Genomic DNA, 10,866 nt, shown 5'->3' with positions numbered 1-10,866 from the left:
ACACATTCCAACCATCAAAACCATGCCAGGGCACCTCGTTTCTCTAAACCTAACCCTACCGTGGGGCATATCCCTAACCTTAATTTAGGGTGAAAGTTCCACTGCAAAGAGGGCAATTTTTAAAAAGCCTCCCTTGAGTAGCTTTTTCTGCGCATCTCAACGTTTCTGCCCAATCTAAGCACCTTGTCACGATCAAAACCACGCCAGGACACCTCGTTTTTGTAACCCTGACCCAGTGATGGTGAACCTTTGAAGACCAAGTTCCCATACTCCAATGCAAAACCCACATATTCATCAGAAAGAGAAGGCAGCAAAAGAGAGACTCACGTCTTCTGTCACAAATTCCTTGCTCAGCCCAAAGTCCGTAAGCACCACATGGCCCTCGTTGTCCAGCAAGATGTTCTCCAGCTTCACATCCCGGTAAACAATGCCAAGCTGGGGGGGCAAGGAGGGATATGAATTTCAGAGTTTGTCCTGCCAACCTCCGTTTGCCAACCTCTCTCTTTCACCCCAGGTACCTCCTGGTCTAGACCTCTACCAGCCTCATCCGAGTGATTGTGGGAGCTGTAGTCTAACTCCAGTGGGCCTTGCCGGTGTTGGGCAAGGCCAGACGATCTGCATGCAGCAACCACATTAAACCAGATCAGACTCCCAGGAACGCAAGAGCCCTTCTGGATGGACCAAGGCCCAACCAGTCCAGTATCCTGCCTACACGATGGCCTGCCAGCAGCCCATGGGAAGCCCAGGAGCAGGATTATGGCCGTGAGATTCATGGGCAGCCTCCTCCTCCATGCACCGGGTCCAACCCCTCTTTACAGTCCTCCAGTGGGTGCCCAGCATCGCGGAACAGAATCCCACGCTGCAACAGGCCACCGGGCAAGGAAGCCCCTCTCTCGTCTCTCCTGCCTGCCGGCCAGCTTCGCAGGGCCCTCGCTGGGCCGAGGAACGTTGCAAGGGGAGAAACCCCTCACTCAGCGCTTTCCACACTGCACACGTAGGCCGGGAGGGCAGCAGTCCCTCATGCCTGGGTTCCCCCGCGACTGGCATGGAGCACCCTCCTGGAGGTGGCTCCCAGCCATCAGGACCAGCAGCCTCTCATGGCCGTCTCCTCTGGGAATCTGGCCGGGCGGGTGGCCACTGGAAGGAGTCCTCCATCCAGCTCAGCGGTTATTCACTATTCACAAGCGCTGGCTTTCCAAAGTGTTGGCAGGAAGCCTCTCGGGGCCAACCCAGATGTGACATTTTCCATGCAACCAGCCATGGAGGAATCTTTTTTAAAAAGCAAATCGCAAGCAAAACTATGGGTGATATGCCTCCCCTGTCCAGACAACCCCAGGACAGAGTTTATATTTTTACAATGTTGTATTTGGTTTTTTTAGAAGGTGAGGGGGATCTGAGCTGATACCAAGGCCCATGAGAAGAGTTTAACCCCTACCCTGCCACACAATCCTGATCTGGTGGAGAAGCACACAGCCTCCATCCACCACTCCCATTTCCATGGCTGGAATTATGGCCCATGGGATGCTTCTCTCCCATGCAACTCACACCTGCACGGTACGCGTCTAGTCTGGGACCCACAGCGGGCACCAAAGGGGCTTAAGAAGCTTCTTTCGAGCTGGGTCGACTATTTACTTTTTCTTTTTAAAAACGAAACCGCATAATATTGCCACAAATGGTTGACCGTCACATTGCCTGTGACCTGGTCTTGTTTTTAACCTGTAGTCTCGTCTAGTCTAACCGATGCAATGCAATGCCTATCACATAATGGTTTTATCATCGGACTTTCCTCCTGTGGAAAGGATTCAAGTTCACCCAGCTCCTCCCTTCCCCCTCCTCACCTTGTGGAGGTGATCGAGCGCCAAAATGATCTCCCCGCTATAAAACCGCACCTCGTCCTCGGAGAAATGGTCCCGTTGGAACAAGTGCGTGAAGAGCTCCCCGCCACTCACGTAATCTGAGAGGGAGGAAAGGGGCAGGTGAGTCAAGGCAAGAAATCCACCCGGGATACCAACCTCCAATCCCAAAATGCGCTGCTGGCACATCCACCTCCTTCACGGATCGCGACAGGTTCCTCTCCCAGGGAAAGAGGCATCCCTGTATCCAAAAAGAACTACGTTTATGGCACCTTTCCCCCCGTTACGGCTGAGTTTTGTGCACCTTAAATTCAATCTGCAAGCTTAGACCTCAGCAATGCCTACTTCAAAAAACACACGTGGCCAGAAATGTTACATTTCTGGCCCTCATGGCAGCACAGAAAAGCTAAGAAATTGGGGCAGCGGCATCTGGAAAAGGGCAAGAAACTGTGACTGGGTGCATCTTTCCACCCTTATGCCCAGCAGAATCCTTCTGGGTGCGTTACGCAGCTCCTTCGTTCTGTATGATCTGCGGAGGTCCGTCTCCAAGAGCCCTCCTTGAAAGAGCTGAGGAGGCTGTTATGAGCAGAAGGGCCGCTTCTGCTACAGCATCCCGATGGTCGCACTTGTTCCCCAAAGATCAAGCATTGGCACTGTTGGTTTTTTATTGTTTTACGGCTTTTAATTGTTGTAAACTGCCTTGAGATTTTTTGGGGAATAAATTATGGTATAAAAAGCCGTAACTAACCAACCAACCAAATGCACTAGACTAAGTCTCTGAATGCATTTCAAAAGAGTCTAAATTATTTTAAAACAGAATATGGGTAATAGGTTATTAGCTGGGACTGGCACATATCTTGCCAGTCATGAACACCATTGTGTAAACTCCTGGTCTTTTTCCAGGGCCTATTTAAAGAGCTGGGTTTAACTTACAAAGCCCTAAATGGCTTAGGACTAAAATATATCAAGGACTAACACACTGCCTGTAATAATGGGGGATTCAGGTCAAAGAAAGAAAAAGGATTCTTCCCTTGGTGTACAGATAAACTCTGGAATTAGTGGCCACTAGAGACGGCTGCCAACCTGGCTGCAAAAGGATGGAGAAGCCCGTGGAGCAGAAGGCTAGCACAGGCTTCTAGTCCTGATGGGTCTCAAGACCAGTTGCTGAGGAACACAGACAGAACGGGACTACCACGCCCAAGTTCCGCTTGCAGGCTTCCCTTTGCAGGCAGAACGCTGGACTAGGTAGCCCTCGGCCAGATGCTGTTCTTCCAAACCTGCCCAGAGGGAGGTCCCTGCACCATCTGAGGCAACGGTGGGATATTTATTTTACTTTATTTATTATTGATTAGATATATTTCTTTTTTTAAAGAGGTCAAAGCACCTGCCAGCATTCTCCTCCTCCCCTTCTCAGCTGCTGTGAGGCAGCTTGGGCTGAGAGTCTGGAACTGGCCCCCAGTCACCCAAGCTGGCTCTGCGGCCGAGTGGGGAGCAGAACCCAGACTGCCTGAGTCCCAGCCCTAACCACTACACCGCACTGCCTCAGCACACTGGGAGATGGCATTGTGGCACCCAGCCTTGGCATATTGCTCTCCAGGGACCCTGGCAACTAAAAGACTCTTCATTGAAGACATTCCGCTGTTTGGCTGATGTGCTTATCCGGCTCTTTACGAAGTTCTCCTGTCACAGATATATTTTTATAATATTATACAACATTATAATATTTAATATTTAACCATAATATTTAATATTTAACATATTGTACATATAAACAATATAGTAAATTTCATATTATTACATATGAAATTACATATTTATAATTTGTAAACTATATTTAATTTATATTTTGCTTTGCTTATTATCTTCGATTGTATTTAATTTTATTGATCGTATATTGTCTTGACAAAGCAGACCTCCACCCCACACAGCAGGACTGCACTTGTGTCTTTTAAAAACAAAGTATAAACCAGCTACAAAAAGGTGAATATTGGAAAAAAAAATATATATAAATGCTTAGGATACATGATACTGGGGTGGGAGGTACCTTAATGTTAAGATCAGATGAAAAAATGATTAAAAGATTGTATAGCTTTCTCTTAGACATGAAAATGGGCCCTCCGGTTCTCATCAACCCCAGCCAACGTGGCCAATGGTTAGGGAGGATGGGAACCGTAGTCCAGGAACTTCTGGGGCTGCCCCACCCTGGAAAGACGAGACGCACCCAGCTCCGCACGCAGAACTCAGTCCCTGCCCCCTTCGCCGCCCTCCCGGGGGCACGTACCTAGGATAAGGTGGAGCTTGGAGTCCGTCTGAAAGGCGTAGTGCAGGGTCACCAGGAAGGGCGACTGGCGCACGTGCTCCAGCACCGCCCGCTCGGTGCGCGTGTGCTCCGTCGTCTTGGCCTTGGCCACGATGGCGGCCTTGCGCAGCACCTTCATGGCGTACAGCTTGTTTGCGTCGTGGCCGGTGAGCTTGCGCACCAGGAACACCTTTCCGTAGGCTAGAGGGGGCAGGCAGCCGCGTCAGGAGAGTCAGCCATGGGGCCCTCGCCCCCAACCTCTGCCCCGTCCCCACCGTCGCGGCCTCTTCGACCCGTCTCGCGACCGGCCAGGCACGCCATTGGGCTCGCTCAGTTTGACGCACGAGCCAAAAAACGGCCTTCCCGGAGATGGAAGAGGTACTGGACTGCGAGCCCCATCATCTCCAGCCAGTGTGGCCAACAGCTGGGGATTATGGGTAGCACAGTGCTGCAGGGAGACATCAGTTTTAGGAAGTCTAGACTAAAGCATTTTAGCATGTCTTTGTATTAAAAAAAAAAAGGAAGCAAAAGTCACTGTACTGGTCCATAAGAAAAAACACCCTCAAAAATTTACAGTTGGGCAATACCTTGGTTAACGCAACTGAAATGCTACGAAACAGCGAGATTTCCAGAACTCTTTATCAGACTATATATTTGACCAAGGAGAGGTTGTGGGGTGGAGGAGGAGGAGGAGGAGGAGGAGGAGGAAAGACAAGCCAGGAGCACACCTTTCCCAGCATCTCCCAGTCGCCACAGCTGGGCGTTATCAGCCTTCTTCTGTCTAAACTCACACCCCTGAATACTTGCCATGCAGTTCTGCTGCCTCAAACACGGAAGCGCGTGAATTTTACAGACAGGCCGAGTCTCCCCACCCAGGCCCACAAGCCGAAAATCTGCCTGTTTGCAAAGAGTTGCAAGGATTTATTTGAATTTCGCAGGAAGCCAAGGCAGCCGATTCACTTCTCACCAAAATCACTTCAGACAACAGAAATACTTCAATTAATTTGCACCCAATCTGGATTTTTTTCCCCTCCCTGAAGCTTAATGGTGGGGAAAAATAGAGAGAATGCATCCTTCACCAGATCTAACACCCAGCTTTGGGGGTAAGACGGGACCTTCGTTCCTTCCCCTCGTCCTGCCACCTGCTGCTCCGAGTGAGACCTCAATTTGATGAAGTCTTCTGGGGAACCTGAATCTTGCCCACTGTTTTGCGACATTTTGGTTGGGTTGGTATATTGCCTTTCTGGCAAAGTAGCCAAAGCAGCGACCCCCAAAAAAGCATAATAAAAGAAGATAAGCAGTAATTACAAGGGAAAACTACTCCATTTTAATTTTAAACCTGGATTTTATTCTTAGTTGATCATTTTTGGGCAAAAATATGGACTGTACGGTAAATAAAAGGGGAATGAATAAACACTTGATCAACCGAGACGACGGTGCTGCAGTTTCCTTAAAAGGCTTTATAGTCTCCCATCCCTAATTCCTTCGCTACGGCTTCAATCTTTTGCATGTTTTGACAAAAGACAATTCTACTGCTCCAGGCATTTCCCAACCAGCCTTGCTTTAGGACTTATTTTCTGTCTAAGTGTGCATAGGATTGTGCTATAAATGAACTTGGTGTAACTTGTAAGACACTGTCGTGAAAGACGGGTTAGAAATGTTTTATTAAATTAAATTGAACTTGTCATGAAAAGGAAAGAAGTACGGGAGAGATGGTGCTGCACCGGAAATTCCAGAGCCTTGGGCCACCACGGAGAAGACCCTGCCAGTAAAAGTCATACTGAGTCACACCAGTTAGGTTTCTCACCTTGCATCCCTACTGTAGCCTAAAAGGTATTTCTGAGAAGCTAGCAATCCTGATTACAAGAAAATGGTCTGCATGCAGGTCCGCTGTCGTACAATATCTGGCACACAGAGATACACTGCCCCTGAACATGCAGGTTCTACTTAGCTACCATGGAGAATAGCCATTAACAAGAAGGGCAAGGTTATTGCTTTAGGGCTTAATGGGCAAGCGGGGGCTCCCCAGAGCTATTTATCAGAGTCCGGAGTGCCCACCGGTGCTAATGAAAAAGAAAGTTTTGATCTTTGGCTTGCTTTGCTTAGCTTAATTACTCTGCATGGGGTAATTTTCAAAGGGGATGGCAGGTGGGGAAGGAAGGGTTAACTCCCCTTCGCTTGCTTGCACCACACAGGCTTGACCACACACATGCACACACACACACAAAGACACAAAATCTCCCCCTGCAGAGCAAGGATGCCTGGAAAAACAACAACCCACCAGTCTAAAATGATCGAACCAAGATGCAAACCACATGAAGAACTTACTTTATCTGAGATGATTTGTATTAAAAATAAATATTATCATTTCCCTGTTTTCGCTTTTTCATAGTTCACTACCCCAGAAGCCCCTTAGATATGGAGCAATATATACATGCAGTGAACAAATAAATACTATTGCCAGACTTCGCCTCTTCCGAAATTTCAGTAAATTTCAGTAAATCCTAATCCTTATCTCTACCCTATTTCTGCATATACAGGATATAAACCAACAGATGCCATTTTTATTCAGGTATGGGCCTACTCATCAGATCTTTTACGTCTCTAGAGACACTCCAACCAGCCAGCTTTTCCAAAATCTCATGTTTCCACCTTTAAATCCAAACTTAGAACATTCAGCAAAGTTTTTGAATTGGCAGCAAATTTTGTTTCAAGCTCAAGCTATTTTCTCTGTGTTTTGGGTTTCCGCTTCCCAACTTCTGTTGTCTCGTGTTATTTAATTGTAATAATAATAATTATTATTATTATTATTATTATTCCATGATCATGGACTCAATATAGAATTTAACAGTATTTTTTAAAAATGCAAACACACACACACACAAAGCTGGATTTGACTCACCCCCAGTGCCCAGGACTCTGAGCAGTTCGAAGTTTTCCATGCCAACTCTCTCTTCATGACCAGTCAAGTTAGCTGTTGGGGGGAAAAAAGGAAAATGTTTTAAAATTTGCTTCTTGAGATAAGGATCAAACTGTTCACTGTGAGATGGAGGGAGGCGGCAGTAACCCCAAAAGGCATTCAAAGCCCCCCGGGGCCTCTGCCTCCCCATTTAAAGCCCCCAATCTGACAATTATTCAAGGTGCAGGACACCCACTGAAGACCATGGACTGTGTTTGCAATGCATGTCTGCTCAGAGGCTGATTCCCAAGCTGAAGAGAATGAAATGGCAACCTTAACCTTTGCTGACGTCCGCTGGCCCGAAGCCCACATTTCTAGCCCTTTGACTTAATGGAGACATGGGCAAAACCGCACTGGCTGTGGTTCCCCAAATGGCTCGTAAAGTATTAAACCTGCTTCTACCTTTTGGGAAATATGCTAAGAGATACCGCAACGGCTGCTGCTTTTTATTTATATTCATTTAGTTAGTTATTAAAAGTTTTTCTACCCCGTCCCCTACAGAACGTCTTAAGACGTCTTTTTTTCTTCTTTTAAAAGGCCTCAAAATGACTGAACAGTACAATTCTATGTGGGTTAAGTTAGGAGAAAGGCAGGCCGGGTTTAGAGGGACTTACTCCAAGGCATGGAGTAAATGCAGCCTAGTCTGATAGGACAGTCCTACAACTTCCTGGGAATTGCTGGGCACTCTTCGAAGCACAGATGGGTGCCCTCGATGGCTCTGAACCGTGAGCAGAACGGAAGGGCTTTGCTTAGGTCTCCTGGCCTTTCTCCTCTTGGCTTAAGAGAACCTGGGCTTAACTTTAGGTCCAGCCACCGCCAAGTGTCCGCCTCTGGGCCCGGAGGAGAGTGCCAGCTCCCCACGTCTCCTCCGTGCCACACACGCGTTGCTCACACGCACACCTCACATCCCCACCCTCTTCCCTGGGGTTTTCGGGTGCAAAGGGGTGGAGGCCCCATTTCCGGCCTATGAGTCACAACCTGGCTGCTCCACCGGAGAACGGGCCAGTACTTGCCCGCTTAGGAGGAGTGAGAACCCAAGAGGGCCTGCCGCAAGCAGGGAGCCCGGGTAGAGCATCCCCTGACTCTGCTCTTACAACACTTTAAATTTAATTCTGTACTGCGTGGTTACAGGAGGAGTACCCACATTTTTTGGGCCTCCCTTCTGTTTCTCACTTTGCGTTTTTGCAAGAAAATGTTTGCATTTTTAATGGCACTTTGCTTCCCCTCTCCCGCATTCAGGAGTTTTGTGTCTGTTTTTGCTAAAAATAAATAACTGGATTTATCTCCATCTCAAACTGGGATGAAGAGGGTCATATAATTATAGCCATGTAATTTCTCGCATTTCTATACCACCTTTTGGATCCACTCCAGGCGGTTTGTTAGAAATTCAGAAAACAAACATCATGAACAAACAAAGACACTGTAAAATGTTGCAAACAATTGTTTCAAACCACAAGGGCAATTTTAAAGGCCAAATTATTATTATTAATTACATTTTTGTACTACCTACAGCTAAAGCATTCTGGGAGGAGGATAACATTTAAGTCACCCATCCAAATTTCAACCAGGTCTGACCCTGCTTTGCTTCCAAAATTAGGCAGGGTCAAGCACTTCAAGGAAGCTTTTATACAAATATAAAAGATGTATTTTCCAATTCCAGCTGGTTAAAGATCAGAGACTCTTAGCATATGCAGAGTGCATTTGCAAATACCAATTAGTATTTCTGGAGATTCAATGATGGTTGCTTAGAAAAACTCATAAGGGATAGGGCCATAGTCTATTTACTCTGGTATTCTGTCTCCAGCAAAGGACAGATGCTTCTAGCAGTTCACAGAGAGTATTAAGGTAGACTGTACCTGAACAAGGAAGTCCCATCTTTAGCTATCTTAACCGAGAGCTCTAAAGTGCCACTTTAAAACCTGGCTTGCCCTGAACTGGACTTTCCGCATTTTAGATGGGGGCACAGATATCTAGGCATGACCATTCCGGAGACATTCAAACCAAGAGCACTGAAGGAAAGGCGGGACTGAGGGAGGGAAACAGGTGGTGGATTTCAGGTTCTGTACATCAGAAAGTTGTGGGGCAGTTACGCAAAGGGAGCGAACGGGCAACTCCTAACCTTGGCCTACATTCAGTCATTAGCCTCAACCATACCCAGAAGGAAATAATCGGGTACCACTGGCTGATCCTCAGGTTTTTTTGTTAGCCAAAGATGACTTGACAGGGTGAAAAATGTGCAGGTCTAAGAATCAACCAAGATAATTTTAACCAGTCTTAACTGCGAAATTAGAACAACTAAAGACTTAAGCCCCAACACCGCAAGATTGACGTTGGAAACCGTATTTTGTCTGTATTAAGAAACTATTTCAAATGACAGCGAGCTTTTGAGTGGGGAAGACATGAATTTTTAACGGTATCTGATAATGGATCTTCAAGGCCGCAAGTCTCATCGCTGCAATAAACTCACACTCTCATATTTCAAAATACCACCTTTCTTCCAAGGAACCCAAAATAGAATATAGAATTTTATCTTTAAAAAGAAAACAATCCTGGGAGGTAGGTTAAAGTTGCTGCTAGTCAGTGCCTGGACCAAAGTCACCCATGGCAATTTCGGGCCAGTACCTGATGCTTGGATTTGAAAAGCCTCGAATTAAAGATTAAGAGTCAAATTAAATCTGAGAGTCAAATATGGCGGATATGGGCTCAATTTGCGCAGGAGGAGCTGAAATAATAGTAATGCACAATTCAGAGGGTTGAAAAGCAGCGTCTAGTCTCCACTCAGTCCTGAAGTTCACTGGCTGCTTATAGGCCAGTCCGGGACTCTAAGCCTAGCCTACCTCACAGGGCTGTGATTGTGAGGATCACATGGAGAGGAGGGGAGCTTGCAAGAGGAAAGCTGGGGTACAAACGCAGCGACAAAAGCAATCTCTTTGAACTGGGGGGGGGGCACGGATGATGAAGGCCTGGAGGGGATTAAAAGCTGCGGAAAAGCTTGCAAGGAGCCCACGCTGGGGGTGTCTCAGGGCTCACCGCTCACGCACCCCCTCCGCCCCCACCTGCCAGCGCCTCGCAGCTGCCAGTGCAGGCGGGGGTGGGCGGGTGATTCAGCCCCAGCAAGACGCCCCCACTCCAGCTGGGAGGGGAGGCGGGGCTTGCATAAGGAGGGGGCGGGGCGTCGCCACTCTTTGAAAAATAACACTCTGGCAGGCCCTCCCGCCCTCCCTCCCTCGGGACGGGGAGGTCTCTCGGCTCCCGGCCGCGACCCCGGTCCGGTCCCCGCGCAGGGCTGAAGGCTCGCCCGGGCGCGCCCTCGCTGCAAGGCTCCGGGCCCGGCGCGCGCGGGACACCCCCCCCCCCGGCACGGCTGCAGAGCGGGGCGGGCGGCGGGGAGGGGAGGGGAAGGGAAGCAACCAGTGTCTCTTCCCCTTCTCTTGCACCAAGGCTGCGTCCCCCCCGCGACCCACTTCCGAAACCCCGCGCGGCGCTGGCGCCGCCGCCGCCAAGGCCGCCCCGCGACCAAGCCCGTGCACTGCGCCTTGCGAGCAGCCGCGGCGCCGCTGCTCAGCGCCCGGCGCCCGGGCAGCCCTGCGCGCCCGCCGCCCCAGCCTCCCTTTCCTGCGCCCTCTGGGACGTCCTCTGCAGACGTGCACCCGGAGGGGGAGCAGCATCCCGCGCGGCGCCCGGGCGTGTGCACGCGCCGCGCGACCCGCGCCCCGGGAAGGGGACCGCGTGTGCCGCGCCGCGCCGCGCCGCCC

At 49.1% G+C, this 10,866-nt stretch overlaps 1 protein-coding gene across 6 annotated transcripts in view; it reads right to left on the bottom strand.

Moving 5' to 3' along the window:
• The window catches only part of RPS6KA4 (ribosomal protein S6 kinase A4), a 27,518-nt gene that overhangs the window by 12,793 nt on the left and 3,859 nt on the right, over nucleotides 1-10,866 (bottom strand). For 5 of the 6 annotated variants that reach the window (XM_044448494.1, XM_044448495.1, XM_044448497.1 and 2 more), the window contains exons 2-5: nucleotides 7,055-7,126; nucleotides 4,135-4,353; nucleotides 1,839-1,954; nucleotides 328-435 (exon numbers count right to left, since the gene is read on the bottom strand). In XM_044448494.1, coding sequence (XP_044304429.1) covers nucleotides 328-435; nucleotides 1,839-1,954; nucleotides 4,135-4,353; nucleotides 7,055-7,126 — 515 coding nt within the window. Of the gene's footprint in view, nucleotides 1-327; nucleotides 436-1,838; nucleotides 1,955-4,134; nucleotides 4,354-7,054; nucleotides 7,127-8,967; nucleotides 9,629-10,866 lie in introns of those variants that run through there. The other variant, XM_044448498.1, reaches the window with a different exon arrangement.

Source organism: Varanus komodoensis, unplaced genomic scaffold (assembly GCF_004798865.1).
Source record: "Varanus komodoensis strain SLA01 unplaced genomic scaffold, ASM479886v1 scaffold55, whole genome shotgun sequence".
NCBI classification, from domain to species: domain Eukaryota; kingdom Metazoa; phylum Chordata; class Lepidosauria; order Squamata; family Varanidae; genus Varanus; species Varanus komodoensis.
Note: the sequence above shows the minus strand (reverse complement) of the source record. Positions and strands in the feature narration are given on the sequence as shown.